Source organism: Aedes albopictus, chromosome 2 (genome assembly GCF_035046485.1).
Source record: "Aedes albopictus strain Foshan chromosome 2, AalbF5, whole genome shotgun sequence".
In the NCBI taxonomy this organism is placed as follows: domain Eukaryota; kingdom Metazoa; phylum Arthropoda; class Insecta; order Diptera; family Culicidae; genus Aedes; species Aedes albopictus.
The window spans coordinates 254,915,826-254,932,971 of record NC_085137.1 but is presented as its reverse complement, the minus strand read 5'-3'; the positions used below and the strand labels follow the sequence as shown (position 1 = coordinate 254,932,971).

Genomic DNA, 17,146 nt, shown 5'->3' with positions numbered 1-17,146 from the left:
GACAACCGCGGTTCGATCCGACCAGTTTGCCACCGGATCAGGTGAGTGCTGACAACAAAAAAATTACACTTTCGCTTTTTCTACAACTTATTTCTTTTCGCAGGTTTCGGTTGACGTTGAGATTGGATCCTCCGTAATGCTCGCATACGGTGCTATTCTGAGGAATTTTATTCATCTGAAGGAGAACATCTTTGGCGAGGATCAATCCTTTACGGACATGGAAAACTCAAATTCAAAATCCAGTACGGCCGGTCGCAGCGGAACCACTGCCAAATCGACAAGCTCCAAGGACGATCCGAACAAATCGGTTTCGGAGACGAGCTGTAACGCTGACGAGAAACCGAAACGGTTTGATCCTCGGCTTTACCGGCCGCTGGAGGTAATAGTGAATGTTACAATACATGATCTGCAGGCGCACGTGATTAAAAATTGCAACGAGAACGATCCCCCATGTCCGGTGGTTCTGATCGAGAGACTAGGGTTTGAGATGAAGAAACGGTTCCACGAAACGGAGCTCCAGGTTCTAGTGAGTCCATCGTTCCTGATTTCATCGGACAATTCGATAAGGCCATCGAAGGATAAGCATCTGAAGCAAGGACACTTACTGCTGTCCGCTGTGCAGGTTCGAGGGCATGCCATGTTCAGCAACGAAGGTCGTCAGCTAGATGAGGAAACTTTGGAATATGCTTGGCTACTGGAGGTCCAACTTGGGAAGCTATCTGGTAAAATGACCTTGCCTCAGTTGTGCAATGTGGTAACGGGTTTGGAGACCTTGGCCTTCCTCACCATGGATTCGGAAAACGAACTCAAATCGCCGAAAACAATTCGATATTGCCATCATGGGATCCCTACCAACGTGTGCCCTCATACCAAGGAAGATGCCAAATATCGCTGCCCTTCGACCGAGGATATCAAGTATCGAATGACCCGAGTGGCCATCGACGCGGTAGATTTCTATCTCATCGAAAACGGCACAGCAATGCACACATGGATCTCCCCCATCCGGATTGCCACCTGCAACCTCCACGGCCAACAGGTAAAATCTGGCGTCACGGGATTAATTCCGACCATTCTCCTGCGACAGTTTGTTTCAACCGGGGGGCACTTCAGTCATAGCAACGGAAACTCCCACAGTAACACCAATACAACCGGGAGCAACCGATCGGCCAAGATCCGTCACCAAAACTCCCTAAAGCACGAATCAGACCCGAAGGATGACACGAACCCGCTCTACAAACGGGCCGACGACCCGCCCAGCACCAAACCGAAACCAAAGATGTCCGAATCACACCAGCAACAGCAAATGCCATCGTACCACGGCCACCGGCGCGATTCCAAAGAGGACCAGTATGGGTCGCTGCCGAACCGGAGGAGCCACGAGTCGGACCACTTCCGGCGCGAGAAGGAGGAAATTTACGCCTCGATCCACTCGACCAACCGGAACAGCCAGAAGGACATGGACTCGACGGAACCGTGGCTCGAGGTGGGCTGCCTGTCGCTGGGACCGATCATTATCGAAGCGGCCTCAGCGCTACCCATTCCGGAGCACTGCCTGCATTTGGTGCAGCACAAGTAAGTGATTGTTCTAGGCACTCCCCTGAACTTATTTGGTACCTAACTCTTAGGGTCGATTTTTTCACCTTCGTTTAGGTTTACTATGGGTAAACCAACGAGTTAGCGGAGGTAAAATAATTGGCGCTTAAATTTTTAAGGACAATTAAATGTTTTCTTGTATTTAAGCATTTCTACAAGTTCACGAAATTTCGAATTGTTTTAGAATTTCTCTCATTTTTACAAATCACTCTTTCTGGGACTGTTATAAAAAACCGGAATTTTTCCTTGAATTCCACGCGGGTTTGTAGACGAGTTTTCAGAGATAGTAGACTTGTCCATATCAAAATTGGAAAAACATGTGGAGCGTACACTTTGGCCAGAACAAAACCTCCCTCTCCCACCCCACAAAAATCTACGTGGTTTATGAACGGCTTCTTTTGATTTTTCAAAGGATTGATATAAGAATTTAGCTAGACAACAGGGTGTCCATCCATCCGGGAAATACGAGAAAACCGGGAAAACCCCGGGAATTCGAAACCACCGGGAAAAACACGGGAAATTGTAAAAGGCACCGGGAAAAATCTTTATGGTGTCTATCTGTACTTCATAAGTGTCAAGCAAGTTCTGAATAGAATGATAGCAACATTAACAGAGTTGCCGGTTGAATATGTTTTTTAGAAAGGCAGCCTCTCAGGAATTTTAGTAGTTTCTGTTGGATCTTGATAAATTCATGTAAAAAAAATCAGAATATACTGCTTAGGCGAAATTTTCAGATTTCTGCAAGATTTCACGATGGACTTTTTGAGTTTTGTTAGGAAAATCGGAATTCCTGGCGAACTCAGTAAACCTGCAGAGGTTACTTACGGCGAAGAGATTTTCACGTTTGAAAAAAAAATGTGTCAGTTTCTGGAGGGATTCCGGTGACATTCTTAGTGGAACTCTTCATATATTTCTGCCAGATCCCTTAAATTTAATCCCTTTGGCAGAAGTCAAGGAGAAAATTCTTGAAAAACAGTGATATTGCACTTGTCTAGGGTCGTGAGTTCAAATCTCACCTGAGCTGTGGATTTTTTTCCCAATTTAACCAATAATTTACCCATCTGTTCATATCGCCCCCTTAATGCTAGAACTAGGTAACTCGTTTTGGAAAGTGCAGATAAAAATTTCTGGTAAAACTTATCCTGGCAAACTCTTTGTTGGTCTTAAAAGTTGAATTAATATGTGTTTTCAGATTTTCAATTGGCAAACTTGTGTTTATTGTGGTGTACGTTCAGATATAAACAAATTACTTGCGATTTCGCAAAACCAGTTACCTAGTTCTAGCATTAAGGGGTTGATAATATGTACGTTGAGTTATTTGAAATTCATAACTGACCACACTGATTGGTATTACCGAAAATTTGCACTTTGATTGAGTAGTGATATTGTGCCTATCCGCTTCTGTACAGAATTTTGGAGAAGCTTTAAGTAAAATTCAAATAAAATTCTGAAGAGTAAGTACAACACTGTAAATTACAGCGAATTTAAAAAAACTGCTCATGAAAGACTCTCTGATGGGATCTCATAAAAATTACCTACAGATTTCCTTAGTATAGTATGTAGTAAAATCCACAGAAGAATCTTCTATGGAATCTGTGAAGAAATAGCATAGCATAGCATAGCCGACCGTACACATCCTGGGGTGGCTGTCGATAGAGACTTTTAATGCGCTAGAAAAGTTGCCTGGGACTTGACAAACCTTTCATTTAACGAACTCTCGACACCTGGCCAGGTCCTTACGATCAGCGGAGATGGGGAGGAAATGTTGATTAGATATCTACTCAGAATATGTCCAAGAACTTGGCCCACTTCATAGATATCTGGAGTTGGAAATTGGATAGGGTAAATGGGGTACTTTCCTTGGCGAAAAAGCGTTATGAGAAATTGTTAAGGTACCCCGGGGCAAGTGAGAATTCGGGGCAAGTGAGACCTACAGCTATATTTTTTTTTATTTTTTAGTTTTAAGGCAAACATTCTTCATAGAAAACATAGGTATCACACCAACGGATACCTTGAATGCAAAAATTGCTATTGTTCTCACCATAAAGAGACCATTTATGTTATTGTTGATCATATATAATTTTCAATTCACTAAGTGAGATTAACGTACTCTACTACATTCGTCGATTAAAAATAACAAAACAAATAAAGTAAAACTTTTTCGGTTTCAGGATAATCTTTGGAGTGCTTGCAAATAATTTTAAGCGAAAAAGCTGTAATTTATTTTTATTTATTACCTTTAGTTAACTGCTCTCACTTGCTCCAGTGCATTTCAGCATCTGGGGCAAGTGAGACCTATGAGAGTAAACAAACACAACTTCATAGTTTGATCTCGCTTTTTTCTGCCTAAGTCGAAATTTACACAAAAGCGAAGTAAAAATCGACGTCTCAAGTGAACAATCGTTGAATTACACTTAACTACTTCTATTCTGATGATGAAGCTGTTGTTTAAAATGGTAAAGTCTTGGGTAGAACCGAAATCATATATTTTTCATATTTTTCCAAATTCTATTATTTTTTTTTGAATTTTTGCTGCATAATAAGTTTTTCTGAATATTAAGAAACCAGTCCTAGAGTATGAAAAAATTAGTAAACGACTTATTCAAAGCTTACGATTTAAAAATCTTTATTTAATGATCGTAAAATTATGTGAGGGTAAACATAACATCTGTAAATCTTGAAAAATCTTTTGGCGAGTTTCATCAACTACGTAATATGAAAAGCAAGTTTGGAAATCTTTCGGCATTTAACCTTAGGGCGCTTTTTGTATAAATAAAATCAATTTGTTTTGTACGAGCTGCTAGAGTTTTATCATTTTTTTCTCAGTGATTCGTTATTATATGTGTTACGTAATTTATGCACGATACCACAAAATATTTCCAACATAAATCGCTAAACATAGTTATTCGCATACTATATCTATAATTTATGCTACATAACATATATGCGGCAACTTTATTAAGCAATTTGTACAAACATTCCGAATAGGTCCCACTTGCCCCGTGATACGGTGTAAATGAAGATGTGCTCCACTTTTCATCATATGCATAATATACAGAGTTTAAAAATTTTGAAATAGTTTCAATGCCCGTTAATAAGAAGAAATATACCAACAATGTCTTTCAGAACCATTGGAATTATAAAATTATTTATGTTTAGAATTTTTTGGCTTGACAAACCCAAACTAGCATTTTTTTTAGGTCCCACTTGCCCCGCGGTACCTTATGGTTTAATCATTTACCTGGTTACCCCTGAAAAAGTAAACATTGGCATTAAGCAAGTCGCGCAAATTTCATAGGTAGTATAGCCCTAGACCACAGTTATGAGGATTGCCTCCTTCCTGTCGGATACCAAAAACAAAGATTGGAGACTTATTTCTGACTTCTCGACAAGACTGACGCAATCATCCAACAGTCGAGAGTTGTTCTAGTCTCGTCCTTGCGACTGCTGAGGAATATGAAAGGATGATTAGTTAGACACCTAAGAAAGATGCAGAAAGTTCTACAACCTCTCAGGCCTAGGTGTCAAGGGAATATGGGTGTTGTTCTAGGTGTTGTTAGTGGGAGGGTACTCCAAAGGATGCGGTTGGGCAACGTTCAGGCACACCATTATTAGACTGCTTATTTTTTTTCAATCCATTTATTTGGAAGGCTCATGCGTGCCTAGCACTTAACGGAGCCAAACTACATTATTGTAAGAATACTGTACGCGGGATTTACAAAACACGAAACTTGAGCGCCGGAGGAGGAAACCCGAATTCGAATCGAAAGACGGAATAAAAATGTAGAAAAGCACTCGATTTTGCGGACTGTAGTTTTATTTATTCCTTTCTCTACAATGGCTGCGCTTAAACTAACAAAATTCTTCCTGTCGTTTTTGGCCGTCAACTATGCTTGAACGGAGACGGATGTTGTTGACGTTCACTAGCTTGAAATCGATGAGGGGAAGGACAGAACTAGTTCCAATCGATGAGGGGAAGGATAGACGCGCGAACAAATACTATTTTTACAACTAAAAACTAACACAATTAACTTTTACGCGCTGTCTTCTTCGGACGTAGCATCTCCGTTGATGTCGAACCCGCAGCAGCAAACTGGGCACGACGTTCGGTCGCTTCTTGTTTGTTGACCGCTTCTATCACTGAGGTTGTCCATTTGATCAATTCAGCCTGGGCCTTTTCTTGTCTTTTCCGTTGTTCTTCCGCTTCGTCCCGTATCTTTCTTTGCTGTTCCATTTCTTGATGTACCGAAACGCCTGCATTCGTTTGTTGTATAGCTTCCTCCGAGATGATTTCCTCCTCGATGATAACAACATCATCCGACAGTGCTGCAGTACCCGATTCCACGATTCCAGCATAGGAAACTGGCTGCTGTTTCTTCTTCTGCTTCGGCGTTTTCGTTTTCCGCATTGGACAATTTGCTTTGAAATGTCCCTCCTTGTTGCACAAAAAACACTTCTCCTTCAGCCCGTCGTAGAACACTCGTACTTTCCATGTCATCACTTCCAAATAGGGAGGAATCTCTTTCCCGATCTCTAATTTCACATACACTCCACGAACACCGGTGTATAGGTGGTCGAGGCCCAGACCGGCGGGGAATTTTTCATGGACAACTTTTCCCACTTTTCCGTACTCAGAAAGAGCTGAAACCAGAACGTCGTCATGTACCTCCGGAGGAAGATCGAACAGCCGGGTGTAAACAACATTGCTGCCCGCAACAGAGACATCCACTTCTATTATTCTTCCATCAGTATAATGGAATTTTATTGCTCTTATATTCCGGCCTAATGTTTCTTTCATCGCTTCCCGTGATTTGTATTTCACACAAAGCGATCTTTGCGGTGGAAATTTATACACAACTTCCATCTGCAAAACATCCGTGTGTATCCGCTTTGTAAACTCCGCAATTTCCATCCACGACGGCGGCAAAGACCCCGTGGGGAACCGAAACTGTAACGTGTTTGAAAACACTTCCATTGCATACGAGCTATATTGTGGCTACCGAAACTGTGTGAACTGAACAATCAAACGCAGCACCAAACAAAGGGCGCCTGCTATTTATCACTCCGACGGAGAGCTCACTGCCGATGCGTGTGATGCAGAGTACAGCACAAAAGCAACTGATTAGACTGCTTAGTTATCTGCCCGATACGTCCTGGTTTCCTCGTCATTGGCATTTAATTGAATTACTTGATTTTTCGGTTGAGAATCTGAAATATTGGATAATATTAACATGTCGGCTGTTCGGGTCCGTATGAAGTTGATCATCAATATTAACTTCTTTTCCCGATCAGCGTAGATAGCTGAGTAGTGTCGGTAGCGGTTGTCTCAATTGGCTAAGAATTACACTACGGACCACCTGTTCCGGGGGTAAAAGTCCACTAAACAGGGAACCCCAATCCAAGGTGTCAGGCGACCCGTGCTGATGGATGAATGATTGAGGGGGTTTAAAATATGCTCGATCTTTAACGGAGCCCGTAACGTAGGTAGATCGCCTTTATGTGTTGCGTTATGGTTCAAGATCTACCAAACCGAACCCTAGTGACATCCGGTTTGTGAAGTTGGGGTAATGTGTTTTGGTAATAAGGATTCATGGTACAAAGTCCTCAGACAGTGACAGTTTCTAAAATTGCATTTATTCTGCCTTGCTGATAGTTAAAGAATCGGACTTTGCCCACCCGAGACCAGGCTTTCCAAATGTACAGCCTTCTCGCAACAGCCCGCGCAAGGCTGAATCGATACTCTCTTATGTGTGCAGACCATCTCTCGTTACCGTGTGCAACACCATCAGTGAGAAATGTATCGCCAACAGCACGCACACGCATGAGCGAAAGATGTATTGAAACAGCAGCTGCTTCGGCTGCTTGCCTGACAGTTGCATACTCGATTCGTATCGAGCCGAGTGGGAAACGTCGTGAGTATTGTTGGCCGCATGGCGATGACAATCTTCGGCTAACCAAGCTGGCTGTCGCATAAAGGGTGTCATAGGCTGTCACGGGAGCACATGGCTTAACGCTAAAAGTTATTCACAAAATATGTGCTCAATAAATATTTTTTTTACAAACATAATATGCCTTTCACAAGATGCCCCAGGGGCGGAAAGAAGTTTGTGCCAGCGTTTTTCAAAATTGTAATCTGGCTAAAATATACCACTGTTGTGAGATTAAACTTTCACAACTCTTCAATATAAAAGAAAACATGGCTGTGCATTTCACATGCCAATAAGAAATAATGCTATGCAAAATACTCTACTAGAACAAGACTTACAAGTACATATTCTCTATTTTAAAAAATACATAGTACTTTAAATGCGTCGAAAATTTTGAGCGTGGGATATACCACGATACTTGACACGTTCAACAGAAGTAAAATGCTCGGGCCGAGCGCAGCGATTTTCGTCACTTCGTGTCCAGCCAACGAGAGACGGTTTGGGCTAGAGCCGAGGTTATCATCGGCGAACGAACGCACAGCGAAAGCAGACTATGTGAGCAGTTCCCGACAGTGATGTTGTAGGTCGTATGAGTTTTATTCTGTGGGCTGTCATGAACCATGCATTCACAAGGCTGTCATGGGAATAAGAGTGTGACAGCCATCGAAATGCTATCATGATGCGGTACTTTTAGGAAGCCTGCCCGAGACTACACTTGATGTTAGGAAAACAAACATGCTTTACGTATCTAATTGCGTACTAACCTATCAAGGACTGTTAAGTTCTGGTAATTCAAGGACTCACGTGCATTCTTATTGCAGAAAACATTCTCTAATTTGACAGAGTTTTGCAACTAGCCTAAAGTCCCGGGTTTTTCTTTGTTGTCCTGGGACTAAACTAGAAGCAAGACATGGATGGGGCTAGAGTTCCGATGCATGGATAAATAACAGTACCACCGTTTTGTTTTTCTCAGAATTCAAATAGATTGTGTTTGATTAGGGGCGCTCTTTCACTGGGATTTAAATCTCTATGATAACGGGACCTTTTTATCGCAATCTATTTCTTGCACCTCTGGGATAACAAAACAGGAACTGTACAGAAATAGATGCTTCATTGCCTCTTAATGACAATGGAGTAGTACGACATGCACTAAATACTAAGGATACGGGTAATGCCACAAAAGATCTAAATACTGGTCGCAGTGGCTCACCCGAACAGAAAAAAAATATTAACATTGACGTCGAATAAGCTACATATTAGTGATACGCTCGCCACAGTTATATATTTTTACAATAATATTTGTATTATAGGTACAATAAATTTACCTGAATTCTGCTGAAATAAAACGTTGATTAGCAGCAAAATTGAAACAAAAATATTACATAAACATCAAAAAAGTGCATCAAACTTTGGTCTTGGAGTATTTGTAAACTACTGCCTGATTACTTAAGGCAGGAAAATTTCCAGATAAAAATTTGATTTGGTAGATCTTACGCCGCAACGCACTATTCTAAGGTGATCTACCCACGTTACGGGAATCTATAGAATCTGTGAAGAAATGTTTCAAAATGTTACTTCCTGGAAGGATCACTCGGATTCCCGGAAGAGTATACAATAGAATCCCTGATATGTTTACGGCAATATTAGCCAAACGAAGCATTTCAAAAGAAGTTGTAGGTACAACTTTCATGTTTTTTTTTGCGGAGCCCATGGAGTACTTCCTAAAGGAAGAAATGTTGAATGTCCTCAAGATATTGTTTAATATTGTAGAAGAACTCGAAAGTTTTACTTCAAAATTCGGATAAAATCGGTGTCAAAAGATTTTGGATTCAGCAAGTTAATTGTTTAAAATGACGATGGAAGCAGAACAAAAAGTTAGATGGAGATTTTTACAAAATGTAGCAAATAATTGATACATTAGTTTCTAAAGACCAGGTTTACCAAAAATGTTTCGATATTTTTCTACCGAATTTTTTATTATATTCAACAAAAATTTCGTGAAAAAATCAGACACAGTGACATCAGTTTCAATAATATTTTCAATAGATTCCATTTCCTTGTTATAGAAAGGACCTTTTCAACTAACTCTAATCCTAAATTTCGTGTAAGAAGGGGAAATGAACACCAGTGATTGTAGAGTTAGTAAGCTTTTTTAAATCATAATTTATGAAATCAGGAAATCTATAAGATTCGTATCAAGTTATAGACCAAATTAAAACTGTATATAAAAATACACTGAGGAACGTTCTACTACAACAATAATTTGCGTTCGTACATACTCGGGAAGTTAGTCCATACCCGGGAAAAAATCCGGGAATCGGAAAACTGAATTTGAATGGACACCCTGTAGACAACTACTTGTTTGAGTTTCTAGATATCCGCCGTGAATTACACTCAGTAGCAAAAAAAAAGCCGAGCCGAATTTTTCTCCCAAAATCCGTCATATTCAATCTGCTGCAACTTTGGCAATTATCAATATTTTTGGCTGAAAATTTTACCACTTCATCATCAATATATTGATCATGTATGGACAAAATTTCAAATTGATATAAATTATATATTTTGAGTTACAAAAACTTATATGAAAAAATCCATTTTTGGACATATTTTTTTCAAAAATCCGTATTTCAGTGAAAAATTTAAGTAGCTTCATGAAAATTTGACTGCAGCGTCTATAAATATAGGAAATGTTGTGGTCAAAATTTGAAATGTTTTCATTCATCGGTTTGGGCCACAGAAATCGTCAAAGTTGAAGTACCAATATGCTGCCTATGATCGCATAACTGTCCCATATGAATAGGAAACCCAGCAAATATGGGACTGATATGCGATCATGGGCAGTATGGGTGCCTACAGTTTTTACTCCATATTGACCATGCTGAATCACCGGTGCAGAAAAAAAGCCGAGGTCAATTCGTGCCATTAATGTTTAGATCTAAGTTTTAACAAACAATCCATCTTGTATGACATATTTTTATAAATTTTTGTGTGGACTGCTAGTTATCTATGACATTCTACACGTAACACATAGTGCGTTACGCGTTACACGTAATGCGTTACAAATATAAATATGTTAGTGAATATACAAGTAGTTTGTATAATTTACAAATTTTGGCAACTGTAAAAACATTATCATAAGCAAACATGTGACGTTACATGCCTTACTATATCATTCTTTGTGGCTCTAAATTATACCCCTCAACTTATTTGCTTATAATAATGTTTTTACAGTAACCAAAATTTTTACATTATACAAACTACTTGTATATTCACTAACATATGTATATTTGTAACGCATTACGTGTAACGCGTAACGCAATATGTGTTACGTGTAGAAGGTCATAGATAACTAACAGATCACACTAAAATTTATAAAAATATGTCATACAAGATGGATTGTTTGTTAAAACTTTGATCTAAACATTAATGGCACGAATTGACCTCGGCTTTTTTTCTGCACCGGTGTTTCAGCATGGTCAATATGGAGTAAAAACTGTAGGCACCCATATTGGTACTTCATCTTTGACGATTTCGGTGGCCCAAACCGTTGGATGAAAACATTTCAAATTTTGACCACAACATTTCCTATATTTACTGACGCTGCAGTCAAATTTTCATGAAACTACTTAAGTTTTTCACTGAAATACGGATTTTTGAAAAAAATATGTCCAAAAAGGGATTTTTTCATATAAATTTTTATAACTCAAAATATATAATTTATATCAATTTGAAATTTTGTCCATATATGATCAATATATTGATGATGAAGTGGTAAAATTTTCAGCCAAAAATATTGATAATTGCCAAAGTTGCAGCAGATTGAACATGACGGATTTTGGGAGAAAAAATCGGCTCGGCTTTTTTTTTGCTACTGAGTGTAGTCTACAACTTATTTACGCCTTCTGGAATTATACCTTTATAACTTATTCCTATCTCAACTTCCAGTTACTTGAAACTACACGACGAGCGAAACAAAAAACTGTGGTTCCTGTGGGCCAACACCAGCGATCCGATACGTTGTGGTTGTGTCGGCGGGTGCGCCTTCTTTGGATCTAATCGGAACGGAGCGCGATTTTTCAAACCGTCTGCTCAAGATCTCCAAGACTTCATCAACATTGCTCGCTATCACATTCACCCGAACCCCCGTGAGTATGGCTTCGGTCAAAGTTTGCTCCACGAGGATCAGCTGGTGTTTCACACGCCGCCCTACAGTATGCAACCGGTGTCGCTGCAGGAGTGCTACGACTACGTTGGAAAGCCGAATCTACGGACAACGCGCCACTGCCCGACGGATTCCAAATCTCCGCTGCCGCCGAAGCACGAAGCCTTCATGGCGCCGAAGCAGTGTGATGTGTCACCCAATAGCACGATGATTCGAAGCGGCGGCAGTGGTGACAAGTCCGGAAAATCCTCGTTGGAAAGGGTGAAGGAAAAGGATTGCGGCGGGTCGCCACTTAGTGCCGATCGAAGCAGGGGAAGACGTTTCTCGTACACCAGTGGAAGGTAAGTGCGATATAAGTGGGACTCAAAAAATCTTGACCATCTTACTAAATTTTTACATTAATTTGTAGACAAAACACCATATCCCATGACGTTCCATACTACCGTTTGCTCGAGTCCAGTCCGAAAACGAACAATCCCAAAATATGTACCTCCATGCGACAGGATTCGGAGTCCCGTCTGCTCACGCCAAAGGCCATCAAAGTGCAGGCGCCGAAAACAAGCGCTTCCGATTCGCGTCTCACAATGGAGTACTTCCAGGGAGACGACGCGGTCAGTGTTTCAGAGGAACCCACGGAACTGTCTCACTCGGCACCTCAGCCGCACCCACTGGAGTCGGACTCAGAGCATTCGTTGAGCCCCAAAGTGCCACCGGAGGAAGTCATCATACGAGATGTCCAACGGACGGTATCGCTTACATCGGAAAATCCTTCCGAGGCGTTCTTTTCCGCCGATGAAGACCTGCACGCTTCACGCAGTTCCAGCCTGAAGGCTACCGACCTTTCGACGGTTATTCCAAAGAAGCGATTCGCTTCCGATCTCAGTATCGTGGGGCCTAACGAAATGGAAGGGAAACTGTCGACACATCGTAGTGACTACGAGATTCACACTCCCGAGCATCGCAGCCTTCCGATGAGGCCTCAATCAACGGCAGAACTGGTAAGTAGTTCACTGGGTATTATTGAATGCATGAACTATGTTGAACCAGATAAACCTGTAGTATCAAAAGTTGGACTTTGCATGAATTTTCATAGTTCGAACTAGTAGAAAAATCTTAGCTCAAGAGCAAGTTGATTAATAGACAATATTTTCTTATTTCTACGCCTACGTCCCACTAAATAAAAACGCAATCATTGAACAATCACGTAATATCCGTTCAATGACAAAAAAATCGCCTCTATGTTATCACGCCATGCAAAATCCATTCGAAACGATCAATTCAACTTCCAAATATCAATCAACCAATCAATCATTGATCGCCCGCCTCAAGAACGACGAGGAACGTCGGATTCACGGGCTCGCTACACCTCTGCGCAAGTTCAGTAATATCTCCCCAAGGCCCGAGTTCCGGCATTTCAAACCGGTTTACGACGTGAGTAGCATTACTAGTCAGTTTCTGTGTGTAGTGGCGCTTGTGTTCCATAAACTCTTTATTGTTGCTCTCCATTATCGACATTGTTTCCGTTTCGTTTGATTCAGTTTCAAGTTACACATTCTGTTTATATAACCCATGTTGTGTACAAAAAGTTTTCGCTTTGAGTTCTAACAAAAATGACCGAAGTCAGTCGTCTAGTGAGCAAAATCTCTCGTATTGGGCATAACCTTTCTACTTAGCTAAGGTTCGTATAAACCGTTCGCGTGCGTATCATATCTATGCATCGCTTATGTCGCTTGGAAACTGTGTAACATCAACATCTGTACAAAATAGCTTCTGCTGCTGATATCTATCTATATCTATATCTATATATATATATATAAAAATGCAGTGGCATACGTGGGACCGCGCATAACTTGCAAACGGATGGTCCGATTTGGGTCGTCTAAGTTTTGTTCTGTTAGTTTTCACCCAAGGAAGGTTTATGAGACAAAAAACATGCAAAAATTTAAAGATTTTTGAAAATCGGGTTTTTGTGCAATTGAACGGGGACTTGGACTTGACTAGGGACTTGAAACGTCAAAAAACGCAGTAGGCAAGACAAAGTTTGCCGGGGTCAGCTAGTTATATTATATATTGCGTTATGACGCCTTGTTCAGAGCTGTACTGCCGTGAATCGCATATATGTCCTATTTGCATAGGAAATCCAGCAAAAATGGCACGGATATGCGATTCAAGGCTGTGTAGTTCCGATTATTTCCGAGGATCAACACGGTTTTGTGAGAGATAAATCAAAAACGACCAATCTTATGGTTTTCGTGACGAATTTGAGGCAAAACATGGAGAAAACAGGTGGACGCAATTTACATTGATTTCGCCAAAGCGTTCGATAAAGTACCGCATAATGTGTTAATGGCAAAGCTACAAAAAATGGGACTCCCTAGTTGGATGATTGTCTGGCTGCGTCCGTATTTAACTGATCGTTGTGCTTCAGTTAGAATCCATGGCTGTGCATCAGATCGTTTTAATATTCCGTCCGGAGTGCCTCAAGAAAGCCATCTGGGGCCACTACTTTTTGTGCTTTACATAAACGACCTGTGCGATCTGATTGAATCCGATAAATTGTTATTCGCCGATGATGTGAAAATCTTCAGACATATCGCTTCGCAACTGGATTGCTGTGCACTTCAGCGTGATCTTGATAAGCTGCTACAGCGGTGCCGCCTCAACGGAATGGAAGTTAACGCAAAGAAGTGCAAAATCATATCGTTCTCCAGATCGAATTCACCCTGCAGTTTCGATTATTCTATGTCAGCACAGGCTTTGGAGCGAGTGACTATGATCAAGGATTTGGGTATTATGATCGACAGTAAAGTACACTTCAACGAGCACATCGGTACTACCACATCGAAGGCCTTCGCATTACTAGGATATCTACGTAGGATCACTGCATCTTTCAATGATATTTATGCTCTCAAGTCACTATACTGTGCCATTGTTCGTACTGTGTTGGAGTATGCAGTGCAAGTCTGGGCACCATATCATCGGGTTCAGGTTGATCGAATCGAGCGAGTACAACGATCTTTCATTCGCTACGCTTAGAGAAGGCTACCCTGGAACGACCGAGTTAGGCTTCCGCCTTATGAAAGCCGCTGCAAGCTCATAGGGCTCAGTACTCTGAGCTTCAGGAGGATTTTTTTTGCAAACTCTATTCTGTTTCGACCTAATCACGAATCGGATCAACTGCAACAACCTACTGCAGCAAGTGAACTTCTGTGCTCCCAGTAGAACTCTACGTCACCGTGCTTTGCTTCACATTCCATTCCATCGTACAGCGTATGGTAGTAATAGCCCTCTGATCTCGTGCTGCCGACTTTTCAACAACGCGACCACTTCTTTTGATTTTAATATTTTAAAGACAACTTTTAAACATAGGTTAAGGACATTAGAATAAGATACAGTCTGTGCAACCCATTAAATGTTGAAGGCGGTGAATAATAAATAAAATGATGGAACATTTATTAGATAGTAAGCTTTACGACCGACACTTAGTTAATGATAAAACCAACAAGCAATAAATTTTCAAACAAACTTGAATTTAAAACAGACCATGTACATATGCGATTGTTTGGTGGAGGCAGTACTCCAAGAAGATGTCAGACGTCTTTCAGTACTTTCGATGCCCTTAATTCGATCACGGAATGAGAAACTGTCACCTGGAGGCAATGTGTGAGATGCGATGAACGGCACCAGACAGCGGAGTACATTCTACCAGCAAGAGGCGACACTATTGCCAACGCGGACCGCTCGCAAATCCGCTGTGGCAACTGCAGCCAAAACCATACTGTGAACTACAAGGGATGCCCTGTCCGCCTTAAGTATCTGCTGGATTTAAAGGCCAAGAGGAGAACGAGACCGAACCCGAGGAACAGTTCAGTGAAGGTTTCAACGGTGCCTGAGTCACTTGCTGGGCCGTGCTGTCGAATCTTTCGTATTCTGAAGTCGTCCAGGGAAATCCTCAGCCCGGATCGTCTAACAATGTTTACACCGTTGAGGAGTTCATGTGCCTCGCTAATGAGCTCTTCACTAATCTTTAGAATTGCCAATCGAACAAACTGGGCCCTGTAGCATAATCGGGCTAATAATATTAGCTACAAGTTACAAGTTACAAGTACTAATATTACAAGTGCTAATAATTTGTGTTGCATAAAGGCTCAATTTTCCACTAATATTATTAGCACTTGTAATATTAGTTACCATGAAAATACAAGTTGTTTTGGTTCATTTACCTGTCAAAATTCATCCGACAGTTCACTATTAATTTGAAATGGCAGTTGATGTTTGTTTATATTGTCAGATTTCTTGAAACGTAAACACCGCGCGGTCGTTGAAATGTTTCAAAAAGGGGCTTTGCACAAAAGTTCACGCGGTCTATCGTTTTCGAAAGGAACAGCCGCACCGCCGGAAACGCCGCAATGTTATTTCCCATAAGAATGAAGTAAACAGGGAGTGAAAACCGCGGCTGTACCTTTCGGAAGCGATAGGCCGCGTGCACTTTTGTGCAAATCCCTCAATATTCTGCATTTTCCGCGTAACATCCGGAAATAACTTCATTTATTCCGAAGTTTTGCATTCTTTATACGATAGATGAAGAAAAACATGTGCTGTTTGGATAATTTTCGGCCGCTCTGACGAAATGTTTTTTTTACAAAGTATGGCCACAGACAAACAGACGTAACACTTGCAAAATTTCCATCGACCACGCTTTCAACGATCATTTTAAATTTTCATAGTTGTAGCTTTCACAACCAGAGGCGCACGCATCGTTTTTCTATGCGTTTGACGTTTCACACTAGCGCTTTCTGTTGATGATATTGCACAACACAGTGATTCGTGCAACTTTTCCACCAGGTGATGGTAGTGTGAACTGGGCGATGGATTTCCACGACAATCGTTCAAGGTGTTACGTCTGTTTGTCTGTGGTATGGCACTGCAAGTACCTAGATTTTTAGTAAAATGTCTCAAAGATTTAATAGTACTGGTTGAAAAACAATGTATAAAGATTTAGCAACATGTATTATGCTTCTTGCTAAAATCCGAAGTGATCTGGGATACAAAAAATGAGCTTTTACCTACTTTTATATGTCGCCTCAACTCGATTCGAATTAGTGTATGTATATTGTAGCTCTTGATTAGCTTAATGATGCGCAATACATACAAGCAATTGATTCAAATTTATTTCGCATCTGCAACTTTACCTGTGCTTATGCAGTGACCATAATATATAACTTTACCAAGAACCTCCAATCAAAGATGGGTATTGTAGAAACTTTGGAGAACTTGAGAGACTCAGCAAAAATTATATTTTGGATGCAAAGTGTACATCAACGTAATTTTCTCTTCAATGAGTTTCGAATACATACTGCCAAATTTAATCGTCGAAAACTGGAATTAAGGTAGACATGTTAGATAAATAATATCTTTTGAGTTCATCAGAATGGTAAATCGATATATTCAAAACTAAATATGA

General features: G+C 40.8%; 1 protein-coding gene across 1 annotated transcript; it reads left to right on the top strand.

Annotated features, from left to right (window-relative positions):
* The first annotated feature begins 6 nt into the window (after positions 1–6).
* Positions 7–13,411, top strand: LOC115263992 (bridge-like lipid transfer protein family member 1). The gene is made up of 5 exons (XM_062851556.1): positions 7–41; positions 104–1,572; positions 11,466–12,023; positions 12,092–12,680; positions 13,012–13,411. The coding sequence occupies exons 2-5, from the start codon at positions 137–139 to the stop codon at positions 13,213–13,215; spliced, it is 2,787 nt and encodes a 928-aa protein (XP_062707540.1). The 5' UTR covers positions 7–41; positions 104–136; the 3' UTR covers positions 13,216–13,411.
* The last annotated feature ends 3,735 nt before the right edge of the window (positions 13,412–17,146 follow it).

Bases quoted from the DNA above. Each gene is read 5' to 3' on its own strand.
- LOC115263992 (XM_062851556.1), top strand. From the start codon at position 137: ATGCTCGCATACGGTGCTATTCTGAGGAATTTTATTCATCTGAAGGAG. The intron at 1,573-11,465 runs GTAAGTGATTGT...CTCAACTTCCAG, and splicing joins CTGCATTTGGTGCAGCACAA to TTACTTGAAACTACACGACG. The intron at 12,024-12,091 runs GTAAGTGCGATA...ATTAATTTGTAG, and splicing joins TTCTCGTACACCAGTGGAAG to ACAAAACACCATATCCCATG.